The 15133-nt window shown below is 39.6% G+C and overlaps 1 protein-coding gene and 1 long non-coding RNA gene across 2 annotated transcripts in view; one reads left to right on the forward strand and one right to left on the reverse strand.

Moving 5' to 3' along the window:
- Positions 1 to 921: 921 nt before the first annotated feature.
- Positions 922 to 2968, reverse strand: LOC132384451 (uncharacterized). Its single transcript, XR_009508902.1, has 3 exons — positions 2904 to 2968; positions 2349 to 2412; positions 922 to 973 (listed from the first exon to the last, which is right to left on the reverse strand). It is a non-coding gene; the product is annotated as an uncharacterized LOC132384451 (long non-coding RNA).
- A 53-nt stretch (positions 2969 to 3021) lies between these two features.
- sumo1 (small ubiquitin like modifier 1) overlaps positions 3022 to 15133 on the forward strand; it is a 63683-nt gene continuing 51571 nt past the window's right edge. The window contains exon 1 of the mRNA XM_059955673.1: positions 3022 to 3154. Within this exon, the coding sequence (XP_059811656.1) occupies positions 3143 to 3154 (12 nt within the window). The 5' untranslated portion in view covers positions 3022 to 3142. The remainder of the gene's footprint in view (positions 3155 to 15133) is intronic.

Genomic DNA, 15133 nt, shown 5'->3' on the forward strand with positions numbered 1-15133 from the left:
ATGGAATATGCTTTCTTCCATACCACAAAAAAGAAAAACAATGTCCTTTCCAAGTTGATATGTGTATACAGTGGCATGCAAAAGTCTGAGCACCCCCGGTCAAAATTTCTGTTACTGTGAATAGCTAAGCGAGTAAAAGATGACCTGATTTCCAAAAGGCATAAAGTTAAAGATGCCACATATCTTTTGTTAAATTTTGTTTTTTGTTAACATATTTTGTTAAATGTTGATGTTAAAATTTTGGCTAAAGTTTTAACTCATAGATTGGAGAATTTGTAGCTTCTATTATTTCTGAAGACCAAACCTATTTTTATTAAAAATAGTCTTCCCTTTTTTAAAATACAGCGTCTATTTAATATCTTGTATTCACCCTCAATTGGGACTCCTGGATGTGTCATTTCTCTTGATGTGGAGAAAGTGTTTGATGGTGTGGAGTAGAATTACCTTTTTGCGGTTTTAGAAAAATTTGATTTTGGGCAAAGTTTTATTTCATGGATTAAATTGTTATACTTGTGTATCACTGCTTCTGTTTTGACTAACTCTCAGCAATCACAGTCTTTTAGCCTTAAACGTGGCACCCGACAAGGATGCCCTTTAAGTCCCTTACTTTTTGATTTGGCTATAGAGCAACTGGCGATTGCATTTCGAAGTTGCCCTGAATTGACGGGGATTTGGAGGGGAGGTGTTGAGCATAAAGTTTCTCTTTATGCCAATGATCATTTACTTTTTGTATCAAATCCGTCTACTTCCTTACCCCCAATGTTTTTACTCCCTGATCAATTCAGCCAGCTTTCTGGTTATAAACTTAATTTACATAAGGGTAAACGCTTCCCAATTAATAGAGAAGCACAAGCATTAGTATTTCATGACCTCCCTTTCAAAGTAGTTAATAAACAATTTACTTACCTTGGTATTACAGTAACAAGGAACTTCAAGAATCTTTTTCGAGAAAATTTTGCTAATCTTTTAAATTCTACAAAACAGAGTTTGACACAATGGTTACCCTTATCTATGTCTCTGGTAAGTTGAATTAATGTTATTAAAATGTATATCCCTAAATTTTTATACTTATTTCAGTCTTTACCAATTTTAATATTTTAAGCAAGATTACTTGTTTTATTTCCATCTTTTAAAGTTTCAAAATAACAAAAATGGAAAAGGGCCCAAAGCAAAAGTTTGGACACCCTGCATGGTCAGGACTTGGTAACACCCCTTAGACAAGTATCACAGCTTGTAAATGCTTTCTGTAGTCAGCTAAGAGTCTTTCAATTCTTGTTTGGGGGATTTTCACCCATTCTTCCTTGCAAAAGACTTATAGTTCTGTGAGATTCTTGGGCTGTCTTGCATGCATTGCTCTTTTGAGGTCTATCTACAGATTTTCGATGATGCTTAGGTCGGGGACAGCGAGGGCCATGGCAAAACCTTCAGCTTGCGCCTCTTGAGGTAGTCCATTGTGGATTTTGAGGTGTGTTTAGGATCATTATCCTGTTGTAGAAGCCATCCTCCTTTCATCTTCAGCTTTTTTACAGACGGTGTGATGTTTGCTTCCAGAATTTGCTGGTATTTAATTTAATTCATTCTTTCCTCTACCAGTGAAATGTTCCCCGTGCCACTAGCTGCAACACAAGCCCTAACCATGATTGATCCACCTCCGAGCTTAACAGTTGGAGAGTGTTCTTTTCATGAAATTCTGCACCCTTTTTTCTCCAAACATACCTCTGCTCATTGCGGCCAAAAAGTTCTATTCTAACTTCATCAGTCCACAGGACTTGTTTCCAAAACACATCAAGCATGTTTAGATGTTCCTTTGCAAATTTCTGACGCTGAATTTTGTGGTGAGGATGCAGGAAAGGTTTTCTTCTGATGACTCTTCCATGAAGGTCATATTTGTGCACGTGTCGCTGCACCGTAGAACAGTGTACCACCACTCCAGAGTCTGCTAAATCTTCCTGAAGGTCTTTTGCAGTCAGACCGGGGTTTTGATTCGCCTTTTTAGCAATCCTACAAGCAGTTCTCTCGGAAAGTTTTCTTGGTCTCCCAGACCTCAACTTGACCTCCACCGTTCCTGTTAACTGCCATTTCTTAATTACACTACAAACTGAGGAAATGGCTACCTCAAAACACTTTGCTATCTTCTTATAACCTTCTCCTGCTCTGTGGGCATTATTTGTTTTAATTTTCAGAGTGCTAGGCAGCTGCTCAGAGGACCCTTGTTGAGACAAGGTTTGAGGAGTCAGGGGATTTATAAAACTTTGAAATTTGCATCACCTGGCCTTTCCTAATGTTGACTGTGAACAAGCCATACCTCTAACAAGCTAATTAAGGTCTGAGACCTTGGTAAAAGTTACCTGAGAGCTCAAATCTCTTGGGGTGCCCAAACTTTTGCATGGTGCTTCTTTCCTTTCTTCCACTCTAAAATTGAACAAAACAAAAACAATACACTTGCTTAAAATATTGAAAAGAATGTTTCATCTTTAACTTTATGACTTTTGGAGATCAGTTCATCTTCTGCTCACTTACTTATTCACAGTAACAAGAAATTTTGACCAGGGGTGCCCAAATTTTTGCATGCCACTGTACCTATCCAGACCACATGACAAATGATAACAAATTTAATGAAATGTATAAAAGCAAGATACTAGATGTCAGAACACGTAAAAAACATTTGTGTTTTCAATACTCAGTAGATCAGGCAGCATTACACATCTGAAATACTTCTGGTACACAGATGCTGTCTGTCCTCTGGAGTATTTTCTGTTTTCAATTAAGGGAGAGGCCTATGATTAAACCGGAACAAGTCAGTACTTCACATTCAGCCTTTCAAGCAGATGTTCCCTCAGTTCTTTGTGTGAAGCAATGTTTCCATTTTGTTGTGTCTGCTAATTGCAGGAAAAAGAATACACCTTAAACTAATGACCCATGCTGCACCAGCCGCCGCTGTGATAAAGAACATCAGCGTGTGGGAAGCTATATAAACTACAAGTCACAGAGTGCTTTGAATTATTACGTCAGCGTTTGTACTACGACGTGACGTACAGGACGTGCTTTGCTGTGCTTGGTTAGTGCGCAAAAGTGGCCGGTGAGAGTGTTGATATTTACTGGAGATCGGATTCCTGCTTAAGTTGATCTGCTCAGCATTGAGATGTCCGATCAGGTGGGGATTTACTGTATTTTTAAACAAATATTGGATTCACTAGTCGTTGAGTGAAAGATTGAGACCAGTGTACATCCAAACACGGTTCAAATGGAGGCGGAAGGGAAGGAAGCCGAACGAGGGCTTGAGCGCGCATCGGGAAGCGCCCTGTCTGATTTAAATGCTTGATACAATGTGAATTTTATTTTAAAAGTGTACCTTTAAGTGGTTTGGTAATGATTTCAAGATTACGAAGTGTAGTAATAGGAGACGGAGTTGGATCGCAATTCCATTTTGCTCCATGTTATTTGCCATCCAAGTATGTTGTTATTGAAATCTTTGATCGAGTTTTGTTTTTCGAACAAAATATAGGATATTAATGAATCGCGCAGTTTGATCCACGTAATCGAGTGTACACATATCATGTCCTTGAGTATAAACCAAAAAAATCACTATTTTAAATAAAAGTTATGTTATTTCCATATTATGGTTTTCAACATGAGATCAACTGGTACAGTATTCAATTCTGAAATTTATCAAAATTATATAGCAAGTTTGAATGTTTTAGATAATTATTGCAAGTGTGAAGTTTCAGAGTTCAGGAGTGTACACATGGGTACATTAACCACTGGAATGTGATTGTATTTTTGATTAAAAAATTCCACCAGTATATTCTGCCATCTTCATTAACTACACACACAAAATGCTGGTAGAACACAGCAGGCTAGGCAGCATCTATAGGGAGAAGCGCTGTCGACGTTTCGGGCCAAGACCCTTAACCCCTGGTCCTGACGAAGGGTCTCGGCCCGAAACATCGACAGTGCTTCTCCCTATAGATGCTGCCTAGCCTGCTGTGTTCTACCAACATTTTGTGTGTGTTGTTGTTTGAATTTCCAGCATCTGCAGATTTCCTCGTGTTTGATCTTCATTAACTAATAGTGGTTTACTTGTCAACACTATAGGCTTTGCCACCAATAGTATTTAGACAGCTGTAATTTTACATTTTCTTTAGTAGACCACAAGACATAGGAGCAGAATTAGGACATCTGGCCCATCGAGTCTGCTCCGCCATTCAATCATGGCTGATCCTTTTTCCTATCTCCTCCTCAACCCCAGTTCCCGGCCTTCTCCCCGTAACCTTTGATGCCGTGTCCTATCAAGAACCTATCATTCTCTGCCTTAAATGTACCCAATGACCTGGCCTCCACAACTGCATGTGTTAACAAATTCCACAAGTTCACCACTCTTTGGCTAAAGAAATTTCTCCACATCTCTGCTTGGAAAGGGCGTCCCTCTATTTTGAGGCTGTGCCCTCTTGTTAAAATACCTGAATCTGCAGAGAGCAAGCACTGGATGTGATTGGCATAAAACAAAAACAAAATAATCTAAAATCTGAACTGAAATTTGAAAATGTTCACAGTGCATGTACAGGTCAAGCAGAATCCTGTCTTCTCATTCAGAATTGTGGAAAAGTTAGAGAATTTTTAAGATGCAAAGAAAAGAGATTGAGAGAACATAGGTTTGTGGTGGGTCAAATGCAGGAGAGGGCAAAAAGCATGGAATCATAGGCTGAAAAAGAATAGCAATGCAATCTGCAATGGAAAAGAGCTCTGCGCTTGTAGCAGGATTGCACTGGACAACAAAGATTCTGCTTTTTGAATACTTTTGGGTGGATCTTGTGTATTTTAGGCTGCTGATCATGAAAATCACCATGAAATTTCCCTCCATAGAACATTACAGCACAGAAGCACATTACAGCTCCCACGCACCATTTTTTAAAAAAATTGCCTGTATTTGTTATTTCAATTTATAATTCAAGTCAATTAAAATGTTGCCCCCAATGTAAGCCGAAAAGATTTCTATCTTGTCCTGACATGCTTCGGCAGGGTTTTAGAAAGGCTATAAATTTCAGTGAAGGATTTCGATATTTGAGACGCATGTTTCCCAGAATAGGTGATGCCAAGATTAAGGAAGGCATTTTTGTTGGTACACAAATTGAACAGGTCATCAATGACAGGCAGTTTGAAGAACTTCTAGTGGGATTGGAGAAAATCGCATGGAAGGATGTTGTTGAAAATTTTCTTGGCAACTACAGAACACCAAACTACGTGCAGCTGCTTGACAACATGCTTCATGCATACAAAAGCATGAAGTGCAACATGTCACTAATTGGACACTTAAGCGAGAAGCCTCAGACACTTACAAGTACAAATGAAAATCACCAACAAAACATTTTTAGCTTAGTTAACTGTTGCAAAGTATCAGCACTGTTATGCAATTGAACACATTATATTCAATAAAAGTTAATTTCTTGTTTCTCCAAATTCCTACGTGATACAAGTAGTCGAAATTATATTAGTGTTCATCCTCAAGCAGTCTATCATAAATAAAAAAAATTATGAGGAAGCAACACTTTCAAAAAAAAAATTGTTGTCCGGTGTTATTATCTAAAATAGGTTTTCTCTTTGTTGCCTTCAGAAACTTGTATTATGCTTGGTTGAAAGGTAAAGTGCTGTTCCCCAAGTTTACATGAAGCTTCTTTGCAAGAATGCAGGAGTTTAAGAATCAGGAGGTTTGGGTGAAGTGGAACAACAAATTAAAATGCCAAACAAGTGAAAATCTGCAGATGCTGGAAATCCAAGCAACACCCACAAAACTCAGTAGGCCAGGCAGCATCTATGGAAAAGAGTACAGTTAGTGTTTCGGGCCAAGACCCTTAAAATGCCAGAGGACTGGAATCATGCGTTGTGGACTGAATAGAGGTGCTTTGCAAAGCAGTAATTTAATCTGCGTGATTTGGCATCATAAGCATGAATATAATATGTCAAGTTGGAGAAAGTGTGTGCACGTTGCTTAACCTGGAGACAATGTTTGGGTTCTGGACAGTGGGAAGAGAAGAGATTTAAAAAGTAGATGCTACATTCCTTGGAGTAGGATGGAAATGTGCCATAGGAAGAGAGTAATTGGTGATAATGGAAGAGTGAACCAGCATTTCCTAGAGGGAATAGACTTTGAAATGCAGAAGAAGAGGCTGAGGGACTATGATTTGTTGATGATGGTGGGGTACAATGTGAGGGCAAGGAAAATGTTGCAGTTGTGGTTCTGCGGAATGAGACAGGAAAGGTGCATGTAGAAGTTTAAAGAATGAAATATGGATATGATCCAGAGCATTGTAAATTAGTTTAAGTTTAGCGTCATTCATCGTGTATATGATTAGAATGAAATTAGAAGATATATTAGGCATATTGGTATGAGATGATGTGATAGAGGTTGAAAAACAGGAAGTATGGAAAGGTGTATTTGTGTGATATAGAGTCAGAGGAATTAAAGCTGTGCTATCTTGGAAGCATCTTGCTAGATGACTCCATTATAATTTTCAGGAACATCCTATTCTATTAGTAGGACAGAGCCACCAGCAATAAAGTGGAATATAGGTGGGAGGGAGTAGGCCTGCAACTCCTCATCATTGATTCTAGACCTAATGAAGTCTCAAGCATCAGGTCAAACCTGGTCCTCCCTTGGTTGATGAATCCGAAATCCTCCATATTGAGCAACATTTAGAATGTACTTTGGATGGGAACTTCAATATCTATCACCAGAAATGGCTCATAATACCATCGTTGACTGCCCTGATTGAGTTTTGGAAGACATACTGTCACTGTCAGACTGAGTCTGCAAGTAGTAAGCAAGTTTGTTTATGTGACCTCTCCTTAGCTCCTTAGCTGTTATAGCAGATAGGTCTGTTCTTTACAGCATTGGTAGTAGTAACTACTACACAGTCCTGTTGTATATAAAGGGCTATCTTCACACAGTGGACAGTTATCAGCTTCTTTAGATGATGTATGGGATAGACTCTGACCAGATTTTGCAGCCCAAATCTGGATATCCTTGAAGGGTCATGGGCCATCAGTAGCAGCAGCATAAAATATACACCAACACCATCTCATTACAACAATGACTAAGTTGCCTAGGTTCACTTAAGGTAAATCAAGTTCCATTTTAGCTAGTGCCTAAGCAGTCTACTCTTAAACATTATCAAAGTAATACTAGATCATAAGACATAGGAGCAGAATTAGGCCATTTGGCCCATCAAACCTATTCTGTCATTCAATTATGGCTGACCCTTTTTTCCCTTCCTCAACTCCAGTTCCTGGCCTTCTCCCTATAACCTTTGATGCCATGTCTAATCAAGAACCTATCAATCTCTGCTGTAAATACACCTAACAACCTGGTCTCTACAGCTGCATGTGGCATCAAATTCAAATTCCACAAACTCACCACCCTTTGGCTAAAGAAATTTCTCTGCATCTCTGTTTTGAAAGGGCGCCGCTCTATCCTGAGGTTGTGCCCTCTTGTCCTTGACTCTCCCACCATGGGAAACATCCTTTCAATATCTACTCTGTCTAGGCCTTTCAACATTCAAAAGGTTTCAATGAGATCTCCCCACTTCCTTCTGAATTCCAGTGAGTACAGACCTAGAGCCATCAAACGTTCCTCGTATGATAACCTTCTCATTCCCAGAATCATCCATGTGAACCTCCTCTGAACCATCTCCAATGCCAGCACATCTTTTCTAAGATGAGGAGCTCAAAACTGTTCACAATACTCAAGGTGAGGCCTCACCAGTGCCTTATAAAGCCTCAGCATCACATCAGCAAGAATGACGACTCAGCTTACAGAGAGGAGGTGCAATAGCTAACGGACTGGTGCAGAGCCAACAACCTGTCTCTTAATGTGAACAAAACAAAAGAGATGGTTGTTGACTTCAGGAGGGCACAGAGTGACCACTCTCCGCTGATCATTGACGGCTTCTCGATGGAGATCATTAAGAACACCAAATTTCTTGGTGTTCACCTGGTGGAGAATCTCACCTGGTCCCTCAACACCAGCTCCATAGCAAAGAAAGCCCAGCAACGTCTCTACTTTCTGCGAAGGCTGAGGGAAGGCCATCTCCCACCCCCCATCCTCATCACATTCTACAGGGGTTGTATTGAGAGCATCCCGAGCAGCTGCATCACTGCCTGGTTCCGAAATTGCACCATCTCGGATCACAAGACCCTGCAGTGGATAGTGAGGTCAGCTGAGAAGATCATCGGGGTCTCTCTTCCCGCCATCACGGACATTTACACTACACGCTGCATCCGCAAAGCAAACAGCGTTATGAAGGTCCTCACGCACCCCTCATACAAATGCTTCTCCCTCCTGCCGTCTGGGAAAAGGCTCCGAAGCATTTGGGCTCTCACGGCCAGACTATGTAACAGTTTCTTCCCCCAAGCTATCAGACTCCTCAATACCCGAAGCCTGGACTGACACCTTACTGCCCTATTGTCCTGTTTATTATTTATTGTAATGCCTGCACTGTTTTTGTGCAATTTATGTAGTCCTGTGTAGGTCTGTAGTCTGGTGTAGCTTTCTCTGTGTTGTTTTTTTTACGTAGTTCAGTCTAGTTTTTGTACTGTGTCATGTAACTTCATGGTCCTGAAAAACGTCTCATTTTTACTATGTACTGTACCAGCAGTTATGGCCGAAATGACAATGAAAGTGACTGCACTTGTTATCAAGATGTTATTTGACCATGTTATTAAGGAGCCCTGGTGGTGGTCATTGGATATCAAAGATTTTAATGGCTGAACTCATACATTGCACAAATGAAGATAATTGTAGTTCGGTATTGTTGAAGGAATTTGTCGGGCTGGTATGTTAAGCTGATTCATCTTTAACTTTCCTTCCATTGTGAAGTCAGCATTGGGGATGTTTGCTGATTGTGCATTGTTTAATTCCATTCATGACTTCATAGAAAATGAAGTGGCATGGTCCAGACAATATCTGAGCACAAAAAGTACCAGACAGTCAGTATCTTTAATATGACAAAAGTGAGTGGGAAGTTGGATAATTGAGAAACTTTTAAAATTCAACCAAAGGCAACTAAAAAAACTGTAAGAAGGGAAAAAATGCAATACGAGGGAAAACTAGCCAACTTCCCACTCACTTAAGCCCTTTCCTTGGCTTTTAAACAGTCCTTAACTTCCTTTGTCAGCTACGGTTGCCTACCCCTGCCATTCGAGAATTTCTTTCTCTGTGGGACATATCTATCCTGCTCCTTGTGAACTATTGCCAGAAACTTCAACCATCTCTGCTCTGCTGTCATCCCCACCAGTATCCTCCTCCAATCCACCTGGACAAGTTCCCCTCTCTTGTGTCAGTAATTCCCTTTATTCCATTGCGATACTGATACACCTGACTTATGCTTCTCCCTCTCAAATTGTATGATTCAATCATATTATGATCGCTGTCTCCTAAGGGTTCCTTTACGTTAAGCTCCCTAATAAGACCTGAGTTATAACACAACACCCAATCTAAGATAGCCTTTTCCTAAGTAGGCTTAAGCACAAGCTGCTCTAAAAAGGCATCTCATAGGCATTCAACAAATTCCCTCGCTTGTGATCCGACACCAACCTGATTTTCCCTATCCCTTTGCATATTGAAGTCCGCCATTACAATTGAGTCATTACCCTTATTATCTGCCTTTTCCAGCTCCCTTTGCAATCTCAGCCCCACATCTTGGCTACTATTTGGAGGCCTATATATGATTCCCATAATGGTTTTTTTTACACCCTTGCAGTTTCTGAACTCCACCCACAAAAATTCAACATTCTATGACCCAATGTCATCTCTTTCTAAAGATGTAATTCCATCTCTTACCAACAGAGCCACACCACTGCCTATGCCTTCCTGCCTGTCCTTTTGATACAAAGTATATCCTTTGATGTTAAGCTCCCAACTATGGCCTTCTTTCATCCACAACTCTGTGATGCCCATAACACCATACTGATCAATCTCTAATTACACCACAAGTTCATCCACCTTATTCCGAATGCTATGTGCATTTAAATACAGCACCTTCAGTCCTGCATTCTTCACCCTTTTGAATTTAGCCTCTGTGGTACAATCTAACTCTTTGCTCTGTCTGCATTTGTACCCAATCATTGACTTGTCCTTCCTTACATTCATGTTACACCCTTCATCTACTTGTAAACCTGCTGGCTCATCCTTAGCTCTATCATCCTGGTTCCCATCCCCCTGCCATATTAGTTTAAACCACTCCCAACAGCTCTGGTAAATTTGCTCTCAAGGATATTGGTCCCCCTCGGATTCAAGTGCTACCCGGTCCCCCTCGGATTCAAGTGCTACCCGGATTCAAGTTCCACCTAACCCAGAAGAGGTGCCAATTATCCGGAAATGTGAATCCCTGCCCCAGCTCCAATTCTTAAGCCACACATTTATCTGCCACTTCATTCTATTGGGGGAACTCAGCAGGCAAGGCAGCTTCTATGGGGAAAGAGTACAGTTGACATTTCGAGCCGAGACCCTTCAGCAGGACTAGAGGGGAAAAACAATGAAGAGTTAAAAGGTAGGGGGACGGGAGGGAGAAACACAAGGTGATAGGTGAAATCAGGAGGGGGAGGGTTGAAATAAAGAGTTGGAAAGTTGATTGGTGAAAGAAATGCAGGGCTGGAGAAAGGGGAACCTAATAGGAAAGGACAGAAAGCCATGGAAGAAAGACAATTGGGTTGGAGCACCAGAGGGAGGCGATGGGCAGGCAAGGAGATGAGGTGAGAGGGGGAAAAGGGGATGGGGAATGGTGAAGGAGGGGGCATTCCTGGAAATTCGAGAAATCAATGTTCATGCCATTTAGTTGGAGGCAACCCAGGCGGAATACAGGTGTGCAGCGCTTAACGTCCATTCGGACAACATCCGATCGCATATATGTCCTTGGTCTCAATCAGAGAATGAGACGAAGCGGACGTAACCAATCTCGTGTATCGCGCATCTCTTGAGTGTAGAAGCATTATCTCTCTGTTTAATTTTCTTTCGAAAATATGCATCATGGCTTCCAAACACAGCAAAACCACTCCTAGTGATAGCAGCAGCAAGAGGCAAAGGAAAAGTATAGATTTGGAAGTGAAACAAAAGGTTATTAAACAATATGAAGGTGGAAAACCGATGAATGCTATTGCTCGGGATTTAGGCATGTCACACTCGATAATCACGACGATCCTGAAAAACAAAGAAAAACTTCTCGAAGCTGTTAAAGGATCGGCTTCACTGAAAACTACAAGGCTCACGAAAATGCGCGAGGGACCTATATCGGATATGGAGAAATTGCTAATGACATGGATTGAGGACCAAACACAAAAGAGAATCCCTCTCAGCACGTTGACAATCACTGCTAAGGCATGGAGCTTGTTCAAAATGCTTAAAGAAAAAGCAGGACCAGACTACGACATCGAGTTTAGTGCTAGCTCTGGGTGGTTCAAGCACTTCAAGCAACGCTTTTCGCTGCATGATGTGGAAGTTAGTGGTGAAGAAAAGAAAAAGCAAACTAGGCAAGCAACACTGGACATATTCCTGAAGAAGCCAACACCTCCTGAAGAAGTGGAACACTGTGAGGAAGTTGAGAACAGTGATGTGGATGATCCTGATCCTCTTTGATAAATTGTGTGTGATATAGGCTAAGAAAGTGTTTACATAAAAGTTTAAAAAGTGAAAAAAATTAAAAAGTTTAAAATGAAATTAAAAATTATAGTGTAGGTATGGATTATAGTGTACAGTACACAGTTTTAGTGCAAGTTCTTGGTTACTTAGTCAATACAGGTACACTACAGTACTCCATATAGGTTTGCTAAATATATATGGTGTTCGCACAATGTCCAAATCACATAATGTCCGATTTCACAGAACATATCGTAGACATTAAGTGATGCATACCTGTATAAGGTGTTGTTCCTCCGATCTGAGTGCGGCCTCATTGCAACAGTAGATGAAATCATGGATAAGCATTTGCAGATTTTCTCTTGTTTGTGATTGGATTGGCATAAAAAGGTTGCTTTTCCAGAGTTCAGTCTTAGTCTAATTGTGTAGGTTATTAATTTTTGCAAGAGCAACATGAGTAGGCCAATCAGCCACTTTAACTCAAGTTATGACCTAACTAATTGCATCGTATTTTGTATTCCATTGTTCTCATTCCTTCTCAATGAAATAGTTTTTTTTTCCTGTCCATCCTATTAAATCTGCTTAATGTTAGAGTTTTTTTACTTAGGTTATTCTTCTACAGTAAAGTCAAGTTTATTTATCATTTTCTCATAACTTAATCCTAAAATTTATCATGGGGAACAGTTACTTCCTAAACTGCGTGCTCAAAACTGTCCATAGGGCTCTTGAATGAAGGCTGGCCAAGGTTTTCTGCAACTGGAGCAAATTTGTCATTTTTAATTTAGCTTCCTTGAGGTAAAGACTAATATCACATTAGTACTTTTATTTTTTTCTACTCGTTTTAATTTATTTGTATATTTGCTCTGCCAAACTTATTTGATCTTCCACAAATTTAGTATCTTATTATTTTGATTTTTTAAAAATATATATCTACATTTGCCATATTAGGTTCTATAGTCACATTTTTTGCCCACTAATTTAATATCCGAATGACTGTAACTTCCTGTATTTTTCTGATTTTTAGTGTGTCACCTCATAGAGTTTAAAATCCAAATACACAACTTTCAAAACCTGAGGCTTCCAAACCAATCCACCCTTGGAGTTCGTCCATTTATTACCCATCAATCTGAATACCTGCTTTTTAAAACTATTATTTATCTTCACTGTTGTGACCTCCCTCTACAACTAATATCTGGCCTGTCAAACTGCCATCTTCAATTCCCTCTCATTTTACCTATAGACTTTCACATGAAATTTGCTTTCTGAAAGTCCATATAGATAACTTTGTCATGTTTGTATTTTTAATACATAAATAATAAACTCGATATTTAGTTCACAAAACATACTCGGGTAGCATACCTATAGCACATGGACCCAAGATGACACACGCGAAAATTTTGTTGGCACGTGTCATGCAGTGCCACCTCAAAATTGCTTTTTAAACTCCGCCCATAATAAAGATACATAATGATTATATTTACTGCCAAATGAAGCAGTGAATGATTTTATTTTACAACCCAAAAGCGGTGAGATGTATTCACAAGAAACATTTCACACTGGCTAGTTCAGGGATCGGCAACCTTTTTGCCTCTGTGGGCCGGATCGCGTATTAATGAGTGGATGGTGAGCCAGATAAATGCCATTAAAAAACTTGAAATATGGGAATTATCCGTTTAAATACATCTAGTTATGTTTTGCCTCAAATTAATGAATAACACATGCTAGAAAATCATTTGTGCTTAACCAAGGATGCCAATTAGTAATCAAAGAACTCAGTTTAGTTGCAATTTATTTCAATCAAGACACCTTTTGAATCTATTAAAAAGACACAAAGAATTTTTAAACATAAAACCTATGAACATGATGCATTGAATGGTGGTAAATTAAGTATAATAAAAAAGAAAATTTTAATGCAAACAGTCGATAAATCAATGTGAAATTTGATGCTGTTTGTTGCTTGAAAGCTTCTCAATATTGGGTGTCAGACTTGTTGATGCCAAGAGCAAGATATTATCCAGATGGGCATCAGTCAATCTTGTTCTCAAATGGTTCTTGGCATGCTTCATTTTTGAAAATAATTGCTCACACAGATAAGTGCTGCCAAACAATGTTGCCATCTTTTTTGCATGGTCCACTAAGTTAGGATACTTCCCAGTTAGCTTTGACACATTAAGTTTCATTTCTGACATCATTTTCAATAAAGCTTCAAAAATGTCTGCTCCAGTAACTGTGTCCTTCATAGGAATTAATTGAATAAACTCTTCAAAAATTTGAAAAGTTGAGGTCACTTCTCGCACAAACACTGCAGTTGAGCAATGTCTCTCAAGTCTGTGCTCTCATCAAGCGCAATTGAAAAAAAATTGCAATTTGTTGCAAGCATCCCTTAAACAACTTTTAACATCTGCTGACATTTCTTCAACTCATCGTGTGATCGTTCTTGCTGACAGGCTGATAGATGCAAATAAAGATTTCTTTTCAGGACAAACAATATCCACCACTGCCAGTAAACATTCTTTGACAAACTCTCCATCTGTAAAAGGCTTCATCTTTTCTGCAATACATTTTGAGACTTCGTAGCTGGCACGGGTATTTCCTTCATTCTCACTGCTTTTCTTGGCAAAAAATGACGTTTGTTTTCCGAAACTAGCCTTCATTCGCTCAACTTCATCTTTCTTTGCTTGCCCAGTAGACTTGTTAAAATTTCCGCTATGGCAGATCTTGTAATGTCGCCTGATACTTGCCACCTTCTTCACAGCAACATTTTCTAGGCAAATGAGACAAACTGGTTTTCCAGCTTGCTCGATGAAGTAATCTAATGTCCAAGTGTCTTGGAAATTTTGGCACTCAGTGTCTACCTTCCTCATTTTGCCTGCATTGCCATTGGAATTTTTTTCTTCGATTTTATTTCGAAATGCGAGTTATTCAACAAATATCGTAGCACATGTAAATATCTGGATATTTAGCATGGATTTCTTGTTAAAACACAGTGATGCTGTTTCTGTTTACAAATTTGAACGATCCCATCTGAAAACCTGCGCGTGCACGGAGAGTATCTTAATACATATTAATAAGGTAGTCTGCCATCCTGTCATTTGTATATACCAGTGTTTGGTTTGGAACAAAACGGAACTTGGGGCCAGTGTATCAAGACGCCATGCACGTCCATCAGTGTGGTCGCATGAAACACTCAGAATAAGGAAAAATCACTCGCGGGCCAGATAAGCATAGTATCCCAATATTTGCTTGCGGGCCAGATTTGGCCCGCGGGCCATAGATTGCCTACCCCTGGACTAGATGATTGTGAAAACATGTGACATTGAATAATACATTTTGAAATCCTCGCAAACCTGGTGTACACATCAGTATTTGGGTAGTAAATTGTTGCAGTAGCAACACCATCAAGAAATGATTTTTCAATTTTCTATTTGAAAGATGAATTTTTGAACAGGCTTTCTAAAATGCTTTCTAAAATTATTATTAATAATCAGCGATGAACTGCTCGAAATT

The sequence above is a fragment of the Hypanus sabinus genome, chromosome X1, assembly GCF_030144855.1.
Source record: "Hypanus sabinus isolate sHypSab1 chromosome X1, sHypSab1.hap1, whole genome shotgun sequence".
In the NCBI taxonomy this organism is placed as follows: domain Eukaryota; kingdom Metazoa; phylum Chordata; class Chondrichthyes; order Myliobatiformes; family Dasyatidae; genus Hypanus; species Hypanus sabinus.